The 22,037-nt window shown below is 41.8% G+C and overlaps 1 protein-coding gene across 12 annotated transcripts in view; it reads right to left on the bottom strand.

Moving 5' to 3' along the window:
* Window positions 1-22,037, bottom strand: part of myo18ab (myosin XVIIIA b) — a 242,630-nt gene that overhangs the window by 141,955 nt on the left and 78,638 nt on the right. For all 12 annotated transcript variants that reach the window (XM_078166882.1, XM_078166877.1, XM_033631202.2 and 9 more), the window contains 7 exons: window positions 21,027-21,169; window positions 20,747-20,847; window positions 16,919-16,982; window positions 15,820-15,964; window positions 5,733-5,903; window positions 2,940-3,030; window positions 1,920-2,112 (listed from right to left, as the gene is read on the bottom strand). In XM_078166882.1, coding sequence (XP_078023008.1) covers window positions 1,920-2,112; window positions 2,940-3,030; window positions 5,733-5,903; window positions 15,820-15,964; window positions 16,919-16,982; window positions 20,747-20,847; window positions 21,027-21,169 — 908 coding nt within the window. The remainder of the gene's footprint in view (window positions 1-1,919; window positions 2,113-2,939; window positions 3,031-5,732; window positions 5,904-15,819; window positions 15,965-16,918; window positions 16,983-20,746; window positions 20,848-21,026; window positions 21,170-22,037) is intronic.

Below are 22,037 nucleotides of genomic sequence, written 5' to 3'. Positions count from 1 at the left end.
TATTTCAACTCTGTACATGGCTGGACTGCTGTCAGGCTACCAGCTAATGTTAGGTAACTTGAGTTACTGTTTTCTACTTACTAGAACAACTGTTTCAGATCTGAGTCATGGCTAAAAACATGGGGAACATGTCACAGCTCATTGCAACCGTATCCAACTCCAGGCATGTTTAACACAACGCTTTAACTTTACACTTTATTTGACTCCACCCCTAAGATGAAAGTTGTTGATCCACATCTGCCACTGTTTCTAAGGCCTTGTTCAGATTACCACTCCAAATCGTATTTTTAGCATTTCCAGATTATATCTAGCTTGATTTTCCGACAGTCTGGACAGCGAAAAAACACATGAGATCCGATTTTTCCAAATCTGATTCAAACCACATACGGAGATGGTTTAAATGGGATTCTGATTTTTTTTTTTTCAGATCTGTTTCAATCTGAGCGTCTCGGTCGCTCAAATAGGATTTACAAGTGTCTTCTGAGTCACTCGCAGCACAACACGAACAACAACAACAACGACGCTCCTTGCCTAGCGAAGCCTGTGGAGTTACAGGTGGAAGAAATAGTCAAGCCACGGGTTAAAGGCATGGAGGAAAACAACAAACCATGGACGGACAAGGAGATAAAGTGCCTGATAGCTATCTGGGGGGGGGGATTTGTCAGTTCAGAAAAAATTAGAAGGTACATACAGAAAAAGCCATATATCAGGACATGAGTATCTCGATGAAATTCTTCGTGACAAGCCCAGTGTGGATCCTAAATTTGTTCTGGACAGTGCAGCAGAGGAAGACCGCAACATTCAGGAAAGCAACAGTCAGGAAGATGAGGAAGAAAGGCTGGATACACCTGGGAATGGTAAGTTCATAATGCTAACATCACTTTTCTTAACGGATTTAAAAAAAACAACAACAAAAAAACACTTGTGATGTTGAGTAGTAAAAGTAAAAACCCAACATAATTTCTATCATAATGTAGGCCTATAATGCCATGATGGAAAAAAGAGAACTGGACAGGAGTTTTGATTTCACTCATTACTAATCGCTCCACTACCATTCCAGCAGTGATGGCAGCACGAAAGGCGGCACAACTTAGCAGTCTCCTCCGTTTCTGTTGCTTCCTTGCAATTAGGAGAAAGTTTGCACCGCGGGTCCACATAACCATTTGGGACAAAAACACACACAGTTTGCTGTTGCCATTGTTTGTTTTTCCTGGGCGTAGCCTGTTACCATGGAAATCAATGTGGATAAGACTACGTCAATATGGACATAGATCGGATCTGATCACTTGCAATATGTAATGCGAACGGTCAGTCAGTAAGATCGGATTCTGTTCAGATTTGCAAAAAAAAAGGATTTGGGCTGCTGTCTGAACAAGGCTTAAGTGACTTTTTTTTAAATTTTACTTCTCACCTTTAAGTCCCATTATTTTTGGCGGCCCTTGTTTTTGTTTGTTCCCAATGTGATTGACTAGAACAGCTGTAAACAGTGCAAACCATAGGCGTATATGCAGTGTTGGTAATCTTTGCCTCCAGTTGCCTGCCTTCCATCTGGAGAGCGCACCAATCTATGACGTCATATGCAAAGAAGCTACAGTCCCTAAGAATACTGTTGAAGATGGTGTGCTCTGTGAAATGTTTCTAAATGTCATTTTTTCAATGCCATGGACACCAATACATTCCATTGGCTTCCACTGTTAAAGAAAATTACAATATCTGCATAGTTAGACGCCACTAGAGACAATATATCATTTTGTTGTTATTTGAAAAAATCAACCATTTCGGTCAATATTTTTAACTTTATGTAACTGAGAATATTTTAACCACACAGAATCCTAGAATAGAAAAAAGCTGATGCGCTAATATGATTATGCTCTTTCTAAGTCAATATCTAGAGTTGTGTTCTGTCAGCCCAGCAGCACCTCCTTGTATCTCTCCAGCTCCTGGACAAAGGTGCGTTCATGAAACAGGGTCTGCAGCCTCTCCTGGGTGTAGTTGTGGCAGAGCTCCTCAAATGTGGCTCCCCGCTGCTGCTGAGCTAGCCGTGGGTTCTGAAAACCTGGTGTGTCCACGATCAGCAGGGAACACAGAGAGTGCTGACTGGACTTCAGAGCCCTGAAGGACACAAAGATATCATGAGGCTTTAGTGCTATAGATTTGATGCACATAGTTTGTTTTGTACGTCCAAAATCCAAAGACATTCCTTTAACAATGCATTACAACAGAGAAGAGCAGTTTCACCTTTAGCATATGTACGTTCTGAGTACACAACGGGTTGACAGAATAAAAGAAAAACCTTAAAATAGAGTTTTATACAAGGTACCAACTTAAAATTGAACTGAAGTCTTATAAAGGACTATCTTTTAATTTCCTCACCAAATTAATAGTTCAATTTATGTAACAAGCAAAACACAGACTTAGATTTCTTCTGAAAAACACAATCAGTATATGTCCACAGCACCTCATTTAGGGCCTTGGGTACCGTTTAAAAAGTTAAAATACCAGCACCAATACCAGTACCCTTTAAGTGATACTGATACCAATAGATTACTTCATTCAATACCCATAATATGAATGGAATGGATGAATGAACAGACGGACAACTTGAAAACATAAAGCCTCTGGCCACAGCTATTGGTGGCATGGAGGCATAAAAGTAACCAGGAGAGAGTAAGGTGAGAGAGAAAGAATGGAAGGTTGAAGTTAAAGCCAAAAAGCAATGGTAGAAGAATGAAGGATAAGGGGAAAAAAGGAACATAGAAGGAAAGTAGGTATGAATCTGCATCCCATGTTAATACTACCAAAGAAACTTTGAGTAAGAAGCTGCTCTTAATCAACAGATATATGTGGGTACTACATCATGAATGCTTTCGAAAAAGAACTCCAAACAAGACCAAAATAAGGAAGTGACATGCTTCGGGCTAAATATTCAAAGGTCTGACCTGTTAATAAGGGAGATGACAAGAGTAAAGAGCTCTGAGTAGAGTCCTGATGCCATGGCTTCCAAACATTCCAGAGCTGTGACCTTGGAGCCTGAGAAACGGGGGGGGGGGGGGGGGGGGCAACAAGAACAAGATGAAGAACGTCAATTCTAATCAACCTCCAGTCTACAGCAGATATCTACTGCTCACAGCCAGTGCAGGTGTTTTAGGGTTTTACTTCTACGGAGCAAAAAGTGAGCATAGTGTTTTCTGCAAGGACTTAAATTTTTGTCAGTTGGGGGCCAGCAGGGGGAACTACTATGCAGAGAGTACATAACTCCTTGAGATCAGGTGGAGAGATCCACTTCCTCTCAGGAGGAAATCCATGAAGAGGAAGGTTATTTAAGTGTGGGAGTGGCCCATTTGAATCCCTTTTGTTTGAAACCATGCTGCAAGGTGAGTGTGTTTGCTGATCCTTTAAGTTTATTTATCTCCTTTAACTTTAGCCTATATTGTAGTTATGCTATGTAGCGTGTGAGACAGAGTGTGGTGAATGTGCTAGGAAAGGTAGTATCAGCACTGTTTCTACCTGGAGCTCGCATGTACGGAGCCTGGGTTTGGTTGAAGGTGGCAGTGCTGTTTGGGCTGAGAAAGCCATGCGTAAGTAAGGTAAGTAAGGGTTAATGCCCGACGAGGTGTGCATTATCAGGAATTAATGAATGACGCGGAGGCGTGAACCGTCCGACGCGAAGCGGAGCTTCCGCAAAGTCCATTAATTCCTGATAACGGACACCTCGAAGGGCATTAACCCGCTTATACCATGGTCACTTACCAAAGAAATGAATATTATTAAATCAATTATTTATGCTTTAATGTGTTTTACAGTTAAAATCAAGAGTTTTTCACAAGCCACAGCTGAGCGGACTATTTAATCTCTGTAGTTGATAGGCGTTGCCATGGAAACCCGCTGTGGCCGCAGTGTAGAGAGCATAGCGACTCTGATCAGTGAAGGGAAGTGAGATGATGGCTAAATGTTACACCTCCCTCCCTCTCTCTCCCCCTCTCTCTCTCTCTCTCTCTGTGTCTCTCTCTCTCTCTCTCTCTCTCCCTCTCGTCCTATTACTGCATCTTGCTAACCATTCTGGATGCATTCTGGATGTCACTAACTCGGCTTCTTCTCCGGAGCCTTTGTGCTCCACTGTCTCTCAGGTTAACTCGTATCGCAGCTGTGCCTGGACAGTGTGACGTGTGTGGTTGTGCTGCTGCCGTGGTCCTGCCAGATGCCTCCTGCTGCTGCTGTTATCATTAGTCATTAGTCATACTTCTACTGTTATTATACACATATGATTATTGTCACACATGTATACTATCAGATATTAATATATTATTATTAATTATAATATTATTACTTTCATTAATGTTGTTGTAAGCTACCGTCATTACCGTCTGTCCTGCATCTGTCTCTGTCTCTGTCTCTCTCTCTCTGTCTCATTGTGTCATACGGATTACTGTTAATTTATTATGTTGATCTGTTCTGTACGACATCTATTGCACATCTGTCCATCCTGGAAGAGGGATCCCTCCTCAGTTGCTCTTCCTGAGGTTTCTACCGTTTTTTTTTCCCCCCGTTAAAGGGTTTTTTTGGGGAGTTTTTCCTTATCCGCTGTGAGGGTCATAAGGACAGAGGGATGTCGTATGCTGTAAAGCCCTGTGAGGCAAATTGTGATGAAGATGATTATTTCAGAAAGCCAGTGCACTTCTTACCTCGGGTGTGTTACAGACTCTGGTGGTCAGAGGATGACATGCAAAAAAAAAACTTGAGATATTACTTTCATGTTTCATTGCCGTTCATTTATAAGCCCAAGAAAATTTGTTTCAAATAATCAACATCCAAATAGTAGGCTAGTCAAAATCATTTTTAATTGCAACAAATAATTCATAAGCATATAGTAGTCGAGATTAAATCATATAAACACATTAACAAATTAACGATTGTTTCCTATTTAAAATTAAATGCTACATTACCATTAATAGTGAAATCTGAAAGTGATATGGGTATGTCCATCATAGTGGCATTTGAAGGTCGGAGATTGACAGATTGAGCACTGCTTGTTTGGACATTTGGAGACGACAAGATGTTGCTTCAGTCTCGTCTCTCCTGCGCTGACGGAGCCCAATAAGCCTGCAGGTTGCCTGTTGTAATCCGTTGCCTTTGCTCTGAGTCTCCATTGCTATGGTTACAAACTAGCAGCTGAGCCAGCGCAATAATTTAGAATCTGTCATCAGGCAATTTGACCGGAACGTCTTTTTAGCTGTCCTATAACACCTTTTAACGGACACCCTGCAGCCAGTCAAAATTGAGTATTCACCCAGACCATGGTATAAAGGAGGTTATTGGGTTGGTGGGGGGAGCAGTGAGACTTGGCATTAGGGGAGTGTCTCTGGGATGCCAGAGATCACTGTCTAGCCTCCTGGAGGTGTCGAGGGACCAACTAGACGAAATCCCACCCAGTGACCCCAAAGACATGTTAGTTATCACTGCTCACTGGTCTGTATAGTTAAGCCATGCCATATTAGCTTATCATAGGGGTTAGGAGGTTATTCACTGAGTGCTGATCCTTTCTTTAGAGCACAAACTTCTTGTTTTTATTTGAATTTAAGACATGCCTGGGAAACTGCACCTCTCTAAACTGTTCATCATATCAGGGGTAAGGCAACCACAAATGACTACATCAGATATCAAGTGAAAAGTGAACATGTCAGTGTGTAAATCCTCTTACAAAGAAGATCCAAGGACTCAGTTTGGATTTTTACCTGAGCTGTCCCCTTGGCCAGCGTCATCCGGTCCTCCTCTGAACGAGGTGGAGTGCTGCAGTCCTTTGGCCTGGTGCTTAAAGATAGAAGAGGACAGCTCCTCCAAGGTACAGCCCAGCAGGTAGGCCGCCTTCTGGGCCCATTCATGGCGAGCAAACTGCCTACGTCCCGCTGAAAACAAAGTAAGTTTTGTTTAAAAGACATTATATGCAAAAAGGACCTTATGAAGAAAGATAATGAAGAGAACAGGTACAGAAAGATGAAGAGGGTGGAGGATGAGTAGGGTAGAAAGGACACTTTAATTGAGATACATAAGAAAACCTATGTGTAGTTTCATAGTGCTTTTTTTCTTCCTGAGCTATAGCTAACATGAACTGAAAACATGATGTAAAAGTACAAATTAGCATTAACCACAGTATTTAACCCAGATAAGCTGGGAAGACCCAGCAAGTGTGTATATCCAAAACAGATATTTTGTCTCTGTTGTTGACGGGAGTGGAAGGTATTTTGAATACGAGAACACGACTGTGGGAGTTGTGTGAAAACTGACAATTAAGGTGTTAAGACTCTTACTTGAGGATGAGTCTTTCCATCAATAGAACATCTAGTTCCTAACTGTTCAAACAACCGATCTGATTTCCTGTGTCCATGCTGTACACCATGATGCCATCAGGTAGCATCCATGTAAAGATTAATCCGTGGAAGTACCGGAAGTAAACAAGGCCCCATTACTGCAGTGGCATCTCCCAACATGTGCATGCTTGAATGCAAGCTCTCCTTAGAAGTGTACAGTTTTCTCCTTTCACCTCTACTTTCTATTTAAAGTTATTTTTGACAACATTGGAGGGAACCTGTGCAATTCTCAGCTGCTCCAACTAAATGGGCAAACTTCAACTTTGGAAAAAAACAGATTGCGAAACAATTAACATCAGCAAAGTTAACACTGCTTAGCTAACGCAGCTTACATTTGTCAGCTAACTTTACACTGTCTAGGGGCTGTGGTGGTCCCACAGAATGAATGAACTAAACCAACTAACTGTGGCATTACTGTGAACATAACAAGCTGCATAAACTCAGGCAATGACCACATGCAGGCAGCAGCAGACCCTTTGACTTGCCCTGCAGTAACGGCAGCACTGCAAGATGGTGGAACATACAAAGCGGCTGCTGGATTCGTCTCGAAAGGAGTGAACTACAAATGACTGGCTGACAGGAAATGAGCATTAAATTTGATGCTCACACAGGTGTGGGATATGACACCCATATTGCGATTCTAACTGTGTCATTTGAGAAGAGAAGCATATTAGTCTATGATAACACCTGACATCTTTTCAAATGTGTCTGTGCCTGTTTTCTTTTAACAACAGCCCATTTCACCATACTGCACATTTATGTAGATACAGCCATTGGAAGTGGCAGAAAATTGGGAGCAAATTTAAACACCACCACTGAATATCTTGCCTGGCCCTTATTCATCTCTTTCCCATCCCAGTTTGTGACTTTTTACAACTGAAGGTGTGGATTTGGAAAGAGGTGAGGGTGGGTTAACCAGACAGAGAAAGTCTAACGAAAAATGCTATTAAGTAGGGATGGGAATCGAGAACCAGTTCCTGTTAAAAACCGGTTCCAACTGGTTCAATTCATCGACAACATTAGCCTTTATGCTTAACGATTCCCTTATTGATTCTTTTCATTACGCCGAATCTATGCTCGTCAGTCAGCAGCACGTTCAACAACAAAGAAGACGTAATGGCGGAGAGACAGAAGCGGTCAAAGCCGTGGCTTCACTTCATGCTGTTAATAGCCTCCCTGGAGCTGCTAGCCCACTGTGGAGCCTCGCGCATCCCCGCTCCAGGGACACGGCGGCAGGACGCTGTTGTTGTTAGCCTCACTGGAGCTGCTAGCCCGCTGTGGAACTTTGGCAGATCCCCGCTCCAGGTAGCCGGCGGCAGGACGCTGTTGTTGTTAGCCTCCCTGGAGCTGCTAGCCCGCTGTGGAGCCTCGAGCATCCCCGCTCCGGGTACACGTCGGCAGGACGCTGTTGTTGTTAGCCTCACTGGAGCTGCTAGCCCGCTGTGGAGCCTCGGCGCGTCCCCGCTCCTGTTGTCGGATTTCATGGGAACACCAAGGATGGTAAGATGAGGGCAGTTGAGTTGATTTGCACGCCATTTGTTCTTATAATATGCTGGGCTAGCTGCGTTAGCTGCCTCACCTGAGTTAGCTGCACTAGCTGCGTGGTGTTGACACACTCAGGCTGTGGACCGGGATTTATCTCTAGATCACCAGCTAGGAGTAACATTAATGACAACTCATTGTGGCTATTGTTGTGACATAGATAACTGTATGCCAATGCTGGCTTATGACTGTGAAAGCTGCCGTTAGTTTTTGGTGTGGTTAGACGACGTTGAAACATTTCTACGCGGGAGGAGGTGTGTCGTTAGGAGGCTCCGAGGGGAGAGGGACACGAGCTCAGAGGGGAGGGGATGTGGTGCTTTTTTTCAAATCTTTCTCATCGTCTTTCTAAACTAGACCATGGCTTTAAGGTTCATAATAAAACGTTATGAAAGCAGATGTCTTGGGTTACAAACAACAGGAGGTGATATCATTAATTCACAGGAGGAATCAATAAGGGAATCGATAAAGAATCGGATCGATAAGCAGAATCGATAATGGCACTGATATCAATAAAATCCTATCAATTCCCATCCCTACTATTAAGTGACATTATGGGCTTTGCTGTGCATTTAAAGGGCCACTCCACTCATGTAACATGTCAAAGTCAATTTGAGTCAATTCTAGTCATGAGGACTGCTATTCAGCCTGTGAAAACAGACGTATCGTAGACGTGTGTGGCTACAATGGAGTTTTGTTAAGTCAGAATAAGATTAGTTAAAAGGATACTTTGCCACTTTTCAACCAACTTTATACCATAATAATGTGGGTAGTATGTTTAAATGAACTGTATTAATCTTCCCTCCATCTTCCCAATGCTCAGATCTCCATGCTCATATCCCACTTTAAATTTTCACCGGGTCTAGGGCTGTTCCTCGAACTACAAATTGTATTTTGTACACCTGCCACCATGAACACTGAGTAAAGAAGTGGATCGAGACAGAGAGCGGCCCCCTCTCTCTCAAACTCAGGCCAAACTCAGATCCAACTGAGATTAAAAAGTAACTGACTTTATATGCTTGCCATACTGACTGTTTGTCTGCTTTTTACAATGCTGTCTTTTGTGTTTGGTGAGCCGAAGAAAACTTCCACCCGTGGTGGAAATTCTATTCTATTCTAAAACTAGGTAGTGCTAATCAAATATGAGCCAAGACTCTGTGACTGCGTTGCCTATTTCTCGCCTCAAATGTCTGCAGAATTATATTTTAGCTTACTGTCTAACTAATGTGAGATCACATATTACCTCCAGGCTGCCATATTGCTTTCTGTGTCAAAACAGACAAGCTCACATTACATCACCCATCAGCAGGAGCGTTTACTGGTCCGGTGAGGTGCAGTGCATTCTGGTAGTTGTAGGTTTTCTACCTCTTGAGCAAAAGTGAATACCAAAGGCCTTTTTCTCTGTTTTCTGTGGTCAGGTAGCACCATTTCAAAAGTATTTTCATCTTTGTACTGCATAGACAGCCCGATTTTATGAAAAGAACATTTTGTCAGCTGTTCAGAAATTCTTCTTTAACATCAGTTGAATATCTGGGCTTGGACACTTCTTGCGTTGCAGACTGGGGGTTTAAGGTTTGAAAGACGTGAGCAATTACAAAACAGTTCAAACAAAATATGTGATGTATGATGAGAAGTGCAGCATCCAATTTTTAAAGATGAACCCATACTAGGTATATGGGCCTGTGCCATTTTTTTTGACCATCATTTTTAAAATCTTGCAATTGCTCTGACAAAGGGAAGTGAAACACTAAATCCCAAAAGAAAAAACAGCTCCCTTAAAATGATGGCAGCCATTAAAGCCATCACGTGTCAACATGTGTTTGTGACTGTAGGAACTGGAGCAAATACAGTAAAAGCTTAAAAAGTTAAAATTGGTGTTTTCTGAGATTTGAAGTGGAAACAAATCTAACAGCTCAGATTCAGATTTTTGCTAATCACTGTTGATCATGCCCTGCCCTGACTATCAGTCTGTACGAGGAGTGTGTCTCCATTTGGTCTGGAGGTGATTCAAAGCCCATGTGTTAAAAGGAACTAAGGCAACACGACAGCCTGCAAAACCAGCCAATCAAAGAGCTTACACACAAAGCCAGAGAATCAACAGGCGCCCCTGCCAAGCAGAAACTTCATGGGGATACATAGGGTAAGCTGGGAAATACAAGTTCTGTGGTAGAAAGTCAAAGCACTAACTAAAGAAGCGAAAATGAACAAGCTTTACTTTGCTTTTGAGAATGTGTTGTAGTGTGACGACGGCTTGGGAGCTGAATGTGGGCGACATGGGAAGGCATCAGAGAGAGGAGTTTAAAGGGATGGCAAAGTTCTGATCCTCGTGATTTTCATCTCACGCAAGAGAAAAGGGTGAGACACAGAGCGGGGAGAGGCATCATGAGGCAAACACGAAAACACAAGAGAGGAGCAGATGAAGAGAGTCGGGGGAGGAGGAACAGAAACAATAAAAATGCTAATGTCTTAAGGCCTGGAAGGAATGATAAAGGCATTAAGACATAAAATACAAACAAGAGAGCCTCTGAAATAAAGTTTTTAAGTGAAAAACAGTCAACTTGTGTGTTGTTTTTTCTATTACCTTCATCTCCGTCTGCGTTTGATAGGGCACAGCATGCAAACATGCAAGCAAAGAGAGGGGGTTAGAGATAACACAGTTCACAGATTCATCAATTCATAGTCACAAGAAAACAGCATTCAACAGCACTAACACCCACCATCATGCTTTGAAAGAGCAAGTTGAGAAAGACATGTCACTGTAAGATCCACAGGCCCCTGGTTTAGATCAGTGGAGGGTAAATGACACTCTGTGGACTGCCACGAGTCCATGAGGGGGCTTCCCCCAAAAAGACAATGGACTCAACTAAAAGAATGTCCTCTACTTTCAGTAAAGTAACAGTCAGTGCAGACTGAGGACTTTCAAAATCACACAATCGTTACTAACTACAAGATATTTCTTGTCCCAAGACGAGGTGTGCTGATTATTCCAGTTGTAGAGATACAAAACCAGAGCAAATATTTTCAACAAAACCATTTAAAACTTTATTGTGTGCATATTTGTCCAATACTTTCCTCCTTCTTTGCACTCAGCTCCATGTCTCAGGATTTCCTGCAGTGATTTATGGCAGAGGTTGGACACCTCCACTTAACAGTGTAAAAAAAAAAAAGGCCAGTCTGCTTGCTCCAGGGTTCCTACATATTTTCCACTTTAAAATTCATTTTTTTCCAGATTCAAATATCCAGACTTTGTCTGTAATTTTTTTCAAACCATCTTTGACATGTCCAGACAAGCTTGATATTTGATTATCCGTGATGCTATGTACTCTATATGCAATTTACAGATACTGTTGCATTTATTTTCAAACTCATTTGGTCGTGGATGTCTGGATTTGGTTCAATGTTTGCAGGATTTGACATACAGGCGCTCTGCACTATTTTTTGCCTTAATTTCAACAACCTCAAGCTCGTTCTGGCCCGCACTCTCTCACACAATGGTAAAAACTTTGGCTGTGTTGGCTGCCTTTTCCAAACGCTGGGATAAAAACACTCCTTTTGTATGACCAATTTATTTTTAGAAATTTTGAATTGTATATTTTAGAAAACAGAATAAGGGCTACAGTCTGGAAAGACAATATTCTGTTGTTTCCCATACTTATCCAGACCTGGAAATGACTACAATCAAATTCCATACTTCCTACACTGCTTCCTACGCAGTATAATGTGTAGGAACCCTTTTATAAGATTTTTCTGGAATGTTTGAGCATTTGACTTTTTTCAGTGGTAGAGTAAATGGACCTTGAGTTGAAATTTTCAATGGAAAGTGATTAAACCTATTATTCTGATTAGGACTCTGAATAAAAGCTCCAGAATTAGCATCTGAAGGGACCTTCAGTTGACACCGATTTGTCAACTGCTGTTTCCAGTGTCAAGAAAAAACTTTGAAGCTCCATTATCAAACATGTCCCAAAACCACTGAAGAGGCTCATGACAGCTCGGACAGTTACAACAAGGTCAAACATCTTGGAGTTGCTTGAACTAGAGGACTAATTGTCATTCTGTAGTGTTTTAAAAGTTTTTTTGTGTCCAATCTCACAAATTTGTCTGATACAGGCATATTCGACAAAAGTCATGTAAACTATGCTGCACTTAACACAGAATGCTCATACAGGTCTGTAAATGTATGTGCTTCTTGACTAAAAGGACGTTACTGACTACATTTATCTGCTCCCTGCAATTCAGTGTTACCATGTTTTCAAAAAGAATCCTTAAGTTCTGGAATCTGGTTCACCCAAATTACAAATAAACGTTTTCTCATTACATCTAGTGGAACTTAGCAATGCAGATACACTATACTCCTAGAAGTGTAAAGACAACCCTGTCTGCATACTTTTATGTACTTTTGGTTTGGGTATGTTTTTTCTTGGTTTGGTCTTGGCCCATCCATCATACATACATACATTTTACACAAAAATGTGATCCAACTTTTGGTGAGAAGACTTCTCGGAAATCTCAGACAACCCAAACTATCTGCATCATTATACACCACTAGAGTAAGAAAATGCTATTTTGTTTTTTTTGTGATTTGGGTGACCAAAAAACAGTTGATTTCCATGCTACAAACTGAAAAATCAGTATGAAGTCCAGCATCTAATGGAAAAATCTTGTATTCCTAGTTATTGTTGCTGTAAGCATGCTGCCTACTGAGTGTGTGTGCATTCACATGTAAAGCCTGACACCCAGTGGCAGTTGGTAAAAAGTCATCTCCAGTCTGTTTTTTGCTACTATCAACAATTTGATTTCATTTGGAGCAGTTTCTGGTAATTTAAGCAGGACCATGATGTCATTAATGTTGAGTAATGAGGTGAAGGAAATGAATACATGGTTGGCAGGACAAAGAAACAATTTGCTGGGTAAAATGAATAAATCGAGTGTTCAGAGACAGAGATATGAGAATAAGAACACTCCTCCTGTTTCAAATAGATTTTACAATGCCATGTAGGTAAAAAATTATTTGCTGTTGTCATGCTGTCAGAACCATGTTTCTTCACATCTCTGTCTCTACTGATGACATGCTGATAACACAAACCCTTTGTTATTTTGACCTCTCGGTGGACAAAACTTTAAAACAGCCTTTCTGTCAGTCTCAACAAAAATGCAATATTATAGTCTTCACAAAAGTAGTGCGTATTGTAGGGATGCACCGAATATTCGGTAACCGAATATATTCGGCCGAATATTGCAAAAAAACACACATTCGGTATTCGGTGGAATAAGTGAAAAGCAAGGCCGAATAATAGCGGCGTGTTTTGATAACGCAATGAAACAGCGTGCGGTGACGGGCGGAGTAAAATATCGTCAGTGTGGCGATATTTTACTCCGTCCGTCACCGCACTCGCATTTGCGACTAAAAATAGTTTTGTGCGGGCAAAATAAATCATTCAGCACGCTGTGTGAGTACAGATTTCAACCAGCAGCAGAAACAAAACGGCAAATCCCATCGGTTGTGGGTTGAACGGGGGTCACAGACACAGACAGGAATACGTAGGCTATTCCTGTCAAATACGGCGGCGTATGATAACGGCTTACTGGCGGCGGGCTCCAGGTGAATAACTTGTTGTCATGACTGCCCAAAAGCAGGCTACCTGAACAGCCGAGCCATGGCGGCACACAGTATGTGGCGTATCAGAGGAAAAACAAGCAGTTCACATTTCTCTCTGTGTCAGGTAACGGCCCACAAACCTCACCGCACTTTAGGGACTGTTCTTTACTTATGAAGGGACTTGTCAGGGGAGGAGGGTGGCTGGTTGATTTTTATTTCATTTATTTATCTTATTTCAATCCCCGCTATGTTAATCACTTATTGATGCTGTTTTTGAAGTAAGAATAAGTCAATAAGTAATTTATTCCATTGAAATATCATTGATGTATTATAGAAAAGTGATTTATCTTTTTATAAATGACAAAAGGCACATCTGCCTCATTTTTGCTGTGGTATCGTGATACTACTCAGAACCATGATACTTTCACTGGTATCACACCGTGGGTCCCAATTTTGGTACCTTGACAACACTAATCTGGAGGGGGTTCATCTGCAAAAACTAATGAAAACTAATAAAAAAACGGCATTCGATATTCGGCCAACCATTTAATATTATTTGGCTTTGGCCACAAATTTTCATTTCGGTGCATCCCTAGCATATTGTATTGCTATTAAGCTGGCTGACATCCTATGTTTCGCAGGTGTTCACAATACTCTTTATCCCCTGCATATACTGTTCTCTGAACTGGCCAGTTCTGACCCTGAAGTAGAGCACTGAGCTGAAAGGTCATTATTGCACTCACCTGTCTGTGACTACAGTGTTTGCTTATCTGTCTTCATCTGTCTGTCATACACTGAACACCCAGCCTTTCCCAAATCAGACTTTGAGGCCGAAATTTTTCCTGACACTAATCAAAAGCCTTGCAGCAACAGAAAGAATTGATTTCAAAGTGCTTTTGGTCTTTCCCTTCCATTTCAATTCCATGGGAAAAACACTGAGGCATTGTAATGAAAGAGGATGTGACACAGTGAGTGACATCAGTCCTCCAGTTATACTGAGCATGGGCCAAGAGAGGAGATTAAAACAAGAGGTGCTTCTAGGATGTATTTTAGAGAAAGGCAAAGGAGAGGACATGCATGTACTGTTGCATGTTGTTTTAAAGACGTGCATCTCCTTAGTCTATTATAGAAACGGGTGTCACATACACACTCAACTGACAAACCAAGATTAGTCTTTGTTATCAGTTTTGTTAAAGGAATGAACAAAGTGTTTTGGAGGTTGGGTCACTGGTCTTATTCAGCATTACAAGATAAGAACAAATATTTTTTTCTCATTTATGAAGGAGGAGCCAGTCCAGCCTGGCCTGTAGCTCCTCTGAAGGATTGACCTTACTCAATAAGGCTGCATCCACACTAATACGTTCTCATTATGAAACGCAGAACTGTTGCTACATTTTTGCAGTGTCCACACTACTGTGGCGTATTGGAACCCCTAAAATGGAGAGCTTTGAAAACCCTGCTGACCATGTCTTAGTTTGAAAACTCTGGGGTTGTGGAAATGGAGACTTTTGAAAACAATGACACAGACACCCACGTTTGCTTCCTGGCTGGATCTCATCAGTCATGTGTCAAGCCAAAACATTGTAGCCCGGTCTACATACATTTTGTCATTTCATCCTTCTTGTGTGGGTACTTCTTTCCTATCACCAAGGCTTCCCCCAGCGTCGAATAATGCTTAAGGTTCCACTCTAACATGCCATTGTATTTGGTTTGCAGCGACTCCCAGTCTATTTCTGCCATCTCTTAAGTTCCCCCTTGTTGTTGGTCCAAGCAAAGAAATCTCGTCTTACTTTTCACCATCTCTGTAGGTTTTTTTTGTAACCAAGCAGCCAACCACGGAGTAGACTGTCAGCTTCCTGTTTGCACTGACACTTGCACACCTAGTGTGCCTCAATGGTCATGTGATATGCGTTTTCAAACATGTTAGTAGAGACAGAGGTTAATTCTGAAACTGTGCTAAGATGCTTGTGTGTACAGAGATCATTTTCATTTAAAAATGCTGCTTTAAAAAAAACGAATTAGTGTGGATGTGGTCTTAATATTTTTGCATATGATTTGCTGTTTTCCTTTCAATGTTTGCTTCTCAATGTCCCATTTTTATGATTTGACCTCTCACCCTTTAAAATATCTCGGCAAGATAATAAATGCCACAGTGCTGCTGTAGAGCACTAAAAGCACAGAGTCAGGGACACATGCAAGATTTTGATGTCTATCTTCTCATCATGCAACGATCAGTATAAGCAATGAACAGTCTTGCAGAAATGCGATGTACTCCAGATTTGATGTATTTGAAGTCAGTCAGTTGGGAGTCCCTACCTTTAGTTGCCCCTGCAGCCCCCAAGTGGTACACAGCCCCCAGGATGAGCCAGAGGGCCTTCTGCTCTTCAGCAGAGATCCCCAGCACCTTCATGGCTGCCTGCAGCTTGGTGAACTGCTGCGAGGCTCGCTGCTTGTCCTCAGGCTGGAGACAAAATGATCACATCAAACAGCTACTTAAATACATTTATTTCATCATTAAACACCCCACAGGTTAGAGTCTGACTGAAAAATATTAGCTTACAGCAGATACATCAGGATCTGCTTATAGGTTAGCTGATAAATGACATGAAACTTAAGTACAAAAATGTTGAAGATATGTTAGAAACACTGTTGCCAAAGTTTATTTGTCACCTGTAAAATGTCCTGCCCAGTACATTTCTTAGTCCCAACTGCTGAAAAAGGAACCATCTCAATAACATTTTTCATGTTATGGGCTGTGTAAAGAAAATTAGTTGGGATGCACAGATTCATTAGCATCAGTATTGGCTGATATTAGCCAAGCTGACTGCCAACGGCCTATCTGCAAATAAGATGACATTCATTGATGGCAGTGTCTGATGTTTTTCTGACCTTTTTTTTTCATTTTTTGGGGGGGTTTTGCCTTCAATTACAGTTATGATTTGAAACATGAAAGGGGGAGAGAGGGGGGGCGGGGGACATCATGCAGCAAAGTGCCTTGGACTGAAATTGAATCCGCGGCTGCTGCAGCAAAGACACTGCCTTTGTACATGAGACGCCCACCGTACCTACTGAGCTACTGTGCACCCCATGGCCAATGTTTTTCTGTTGCTTCACATTATTAGGTTATAAAGCAAGACTCCAGACTTGCAGCATCCTGTCGTCCCATTGTCCAGGGGTAAACACTGGTATCAGCTATCTGCCAATTTGTCATTTTTAACATAAATATTAGCCCAGAATTTCACAATCCTAGCATCCCTAAAACTAATTTATGTATATGTTAATATGATTTTTTTCTTACTTTCAAATATTAATATGGGGCTATAACATGAGGCATATATGATATAAAGCATAAAGAAACTAGGAAATGAAAGCCTAAAAACAGACACATTTCAGCTGGACCACCCAGTGTGATTACCTTAGTCTGTGGTAGGATCCCAAAAGCACTGTTCTCAGCCAGGTGGTTGAAGTGCAGCTCCGTTCTGGAGGAGAGGAGGAAAGACAGAGGGTACTGAGATCAGCTAGTGAAATGCTCACACCTCTGGATGTTGTTGTGTGTGGTTTTAAAGTCTCATGAATTTCAACAACAGTCTTTTGACTTAGTTTATCCCACAGTACCAAACATTTGTGATGCAAAATGATAAAGATTCAAAAGCCGGCATCTCATTTCACTGCTCTATAAGTAAACCACTAGTGTTATTTATATAGAGAAGAGGGAGTAGGTGAACAAGGAAGTGATTTCAGACACAGTTGCATTGAGTAAAAAATCCTCCAAATCCTGCGACAACCTAAAATCTTGAGTGGTACTGTACCAAAAAAGAAAAGGACATCCAAAAAAAACAAAAAAAAAACGGTTTGCCCTGATAATTCACGCATACATTTTCATGATAGAGAAAAAAACCCTTGAAAACCTTTAAATTTGGAGGAAAAACTGACTCAGGAGACACTGGAAACATGGAAGGTAAACTGTGCAGAGAGAGCTGTAAAAGAATGAACTTCACCAGAGTGAGGTTTAGCTGTAGCCTGGCATTGCCAGACCCAATTTGCAAAACGCGAGGGCTGCGTAGGCCGCATCCTTTTAAGGATGCAGACCCTGAATTGGGACACAGCTGGAGTGTACATTTCCTCTGTTCCCGAGGGGTGGTATCAACGGCTGTCGCCCCTTCACGCAATTGGAAAGACGGAAAACCAATCAGACTCAACGAAACGTGTGATGTAGGCTAGCACAATGCCACTGTAAACAGACCAGCAAGCTACAGCGGAGATGAGCTGTGATAGTAGGCCCGTTCGAGATGAACTGCGCCTCGCCTGGAAAGTAGACGAGAGCAGGCGGCCGCAGCGGGGGGCGGTGACAAAAAGCTGCGGTGAAGTCGGACAGTTCCCAGCAGCCTTCAGTCCGTACAGGAAGTCACAGACACACTAACATCCTGTCTGGAATGATGTCAATTCATTAAAAAAGTGATCAGACCCATATATCAGTTTGTTCTCAGTCTCCAGTTGTTTTAATTATGATAGATTAATTTATTAAAATGCTTTACAGGTGATCTGTAGTTTATGTTCATGTTTTATCCTCCATTTGACATGAATTCTCCTGTAAATCAGCATCATATCAGTTTGACCTGTCCCCTCAACTACACAGGCTAAATAAACTGTGTTTGACTATAAGGTTCATATTTTCAGAGGAAAAAAAATACTAGATAACAGCTTTCATTAAGGCTCAGTCAGATATAGTCAGGGCTTCACATCTGATGTTATTTTAAGAATCCTCACATCCCACTGACCACAAGTCTCTGTGATGTTAAATACTTCAATAATTAAACTGTCCAATATTAATATAGTACAGTAGACTCTGTATAGTTTATGATGAATGTATTCAGTCTGTGACGACTAAACTTCATCAGTCACACAACATGTTTTCTGTTCACCTCAAATCAGAGAAATTAAACCTTAATCTGTGAAATTCAACAAAAAGGAGTAGTTTATCTAAAACGTCATATTGTTGAGTCAACATCTGAACCAATCAGCTGTTAGATCAGGTGAGAGCCAGGCGGTGCAGTCGGTGGAGAGCAACTACAGCGCAGTCAGACACAAAACTAACTGGCATGGATTGTGCGCCGATCGCTGGTGATCGAATCTGCGCAGGCCTGGCTCATCTCAAACGAGCCTGATGTCTGGGAAAGAGTGTTGCCGTCTTTGCGGATTTTCTCCTCACTGTGGACTCCGAGTTGCATGGCTGTGATTCCCAGTTTGGTCGCTTCCCTGACTTGCTCATCCATGAGAGAGCAACTAGCTTTTCACTGAGTCCCATCTTTTTCCCAATCAACGGACCCAGTTGGTAAATTAAACTTTTACCAAACCCCATAGGAAGGATGGCAAACACATCCTTTTTTTCAATAAAAGCTTTCAGTGCAGCCGTTTGCTCTGCTTTTAAAGAAAATATACATTCCATTTCGTTCAACACATTTACCATAGCAGTTTCAAAATCAGTAGGCATGTTGGTTGTTTATGAAATGCATTCAATCTGTTCCTTGTCCCTCCTATTCTGATGACGTGCCCGCCTCAAAGTAATAAACGGTTGTGATTGGTCCGTTAAGCTTTAACAATGCCAGAATGTGCCTTTATGATTGCATGGTCAGACTGATCTGCGGAGCAAAATAGAATATGAGCTCGCAAGACCAGGATGGTTTCACCAGGCTAGTTTAGCTGTGGCTCTGACTTGAAACTCACTCACAGAACATTGCTTTCTTACCATTTTATATGTTTTTATGTTTACTGGCCAGTGTAGGTATCATTTCTCATGGTAATTATATCAGATTATATCAAACATGTTTCATATCAAAATCAAAAATACATATTTTTTCCTCTTACCTGCAGTACTATTTATCAAACTAGATATTTTTGGTGTGAGTTGCTGAGTGCTAGAGATATTGGCCGTAGAAATGGCTGCCTTTTCTCCAATAAAATAGAACTAGATGGCACTAGTTTGTGGTGTTCAAAGCACCAAAAAAATACATTTGAAAAAACTCATCAGCAATGTCTCTTTACAGAAATCATGACCTGGCTCCTCAAAATAATTTACAGACCTTGTTGTGAGCAGTTTTGCATAGGAACTATTTTTTTTCTACTGAACGACTCCCACCACTGTATTACTGCGCAGAACGAAGCGTGCATCTACTCATTGACAAGAGGCTCATGCTCGTTACAGCATGAGATGTAAACATTAATGGCATCCTCTACAGCTGAGCTGTAATGTTAGCTAGCTCAGGTGCAAGGTTAGCTAGCAGCAGATGCACACTTCCTCCTTCTTTCAAGCTGGCCTGGAACAACCACAACAGACTTGTTCCACCTTGCTCTGATGAGTTGTGATGCCCAAAACAGAATTAAAATGATCTCAACAAATTTCCCTGAAATTGGAGACCAATTTAAAAACCAAACTTGTAATCCCCTTTTGTAATCATTCATTCATTCATTCATCTTCTAACTGCTTCATCCTCTTGAGGGTCGCGGGGGGGCTGGAGCCTATCCCAGCTGACATCGGGCGAGAGGCGGGGTACACCCTGGACAGGTCGCCAGACTATCACAGGGCTGACACATAGAGACAGACAACCATTCACGCTCACATTCACACCTACAGACAATTTAGAGTTATCAATTAACCTAGTCCCCAATCTGCATGTCTTTGGACTGTGGGAGGAAGCCGGAGTGCCCGGAGAGAACCCACGCTGAGAACATGCAAACTCCGCACAGAAGGGCTCCCACGCCCGGGATCGAACCGGCAACCCTCTTGCTGTGAGGCGAGAGTGCTAACCACCACACCACCGTGCCGCCCCCTTTTGTGATCAAATACCACAAAAAATAGTTATAAGGGAAAAAAAGACATATTTGAATACTTCATAGTTATGCTATTCAAATTTAATTAAATTTTTATTTATTTATTTATTTTTTAATTTTATATACTTTATTAATCCCCCTGAGGGGAAATTCACATGCAGGGGCGAGAGTGAGGGGGCTGCCTTGGTCAGGCGTCCCGAGAGGTTGGGGGGGTTCGGTGCCTTGCTCAGGGGCACTTCGGCAGTGCCCAGGAAGTGACCTGGCACCTCTCCAGCCACCAGTCTACACTCCATATTTGGTCCGGATGGGGACTTGAACAGGCCACCCTCCAGTTCCCAACCCAAGTCCCTTTGGACTGAGCTACTGCTGCCCAAATGCTGCTGTTGTGTTGACAAAGAAATGTTTGAGGAGTCACCTCAGGCTGCTGTCGGCTCCGGCCATCATGTAGTAAAAGACGTTGAAGGTCGACTCTGCCTCAGGTCGTCTGCTCACCCTCAGTTTCTCCAGCAGCATGGTCTGAGCAGGAGATAACACGAGTCAGACACTTCTGTTAGGGTAACACTCAGCACAGCACAGACTCTGTTTTGTTCTCCAAACCTTTATCTCTCCAATTGTTTCTTTGGGTTTACCACATTTTAAGTTGAAATTACACCTGTTTACACCTGTTTCCATTGTGAGTATTAAGTGTGTATTACCTGGATGGAGGCGGAGGCCACTTGCCCAGCCTGGTCGAAGTCGAGGGACACTACGTGGGAGAAGCGGCTGGCGTTGGTGTTCATAGAGGTGGAGCTGTTGCCAAAAGCCTCCAGGATGGTGTAGACCGCCTGCCACTTCTCAGCTGTGTCACCAAGAAAATGTAAAAATGTATCTCATCATTTGCTCTAGGGGATCAGTATTAACTTTTGAATGAGAATCCAGAAATGTGTTCTGCATTTTGATGTCTGTGAGTGAATAGAGCGAATCATGTTTGTTTACACTACCTTCCAGGTAGAAAACCTCTTTGTCACATACATACTGTAAAATGTAATATTGCTGAGCAAATAAAATGTAATATTGCTGAGCAAACAGGGGTGAGAACCAGCTGAGATATCAAGAAACAATGACTAAGTCCACTGTGCTTGCCACAGATGAGCACACACAGTCTTTCTGTCAAATGAGGGATTTTAAGTGACATTTTTTGGTATGACAAGTTTCAGTTTTACCTCCTAATAAAGTAAATAAACTGTTGCTTTATTTACTGCAATGGATTTTATTTTTATTTTTTTTTTTTTGAAAGTTAAAGGAACAGTGTGTAAAATATAGGGGGATTTAGTGACATCTACCACTGAGGATTGCTAGATGCAACCAAATGAAACTTCTCCTGAATAGAATTCCTTCAGTGTTCATTGTTCAAGAGGTTTTTACTGGGAGCTGAATTATCCTCAGAGGTCTCTTCCTCTCCAAAACAGACTTATTTGGTTATTTAAACCAGTAAAAACACTGAAAAAACAGGTTCAAGGTAAAAACAAATCAGCATTTCTTTTAATTTTTTCTTTTACGTTCTTGTTGCACAGGTGCTGTTAACTACTGTGGCCACCGGTAAAATGAAAAACACAGATGGCCCTATCTAGAGCTAGTGTTTGGTTTGTCCATTCTGGGACCTGCTCCTTATGTAGATATAAATGGCTTATTCTAAGGTTACAAAAACACAACAATTCTTATTTTCA

This window comes from Epinephelus lanceolatus, chromosome 4 (genome assembly GCF_041903045.1).
Source record: "Epinephelus lanceolatus isolate andai-2023 chromosome 4, ASM4190304v1, whole genome shotgun sequence".
NCBI lineage: Eukaryota > Metazoa > Chordata > Actinopteri > Perciformes > Serranidae > Epinephelus > Epinephelus lanceolatus.
The sequence above is the reverse complement of the archived record's forward strand: the minus strand, read 5'-3'. Positions and strand labels throughout refer to the sequence as shown.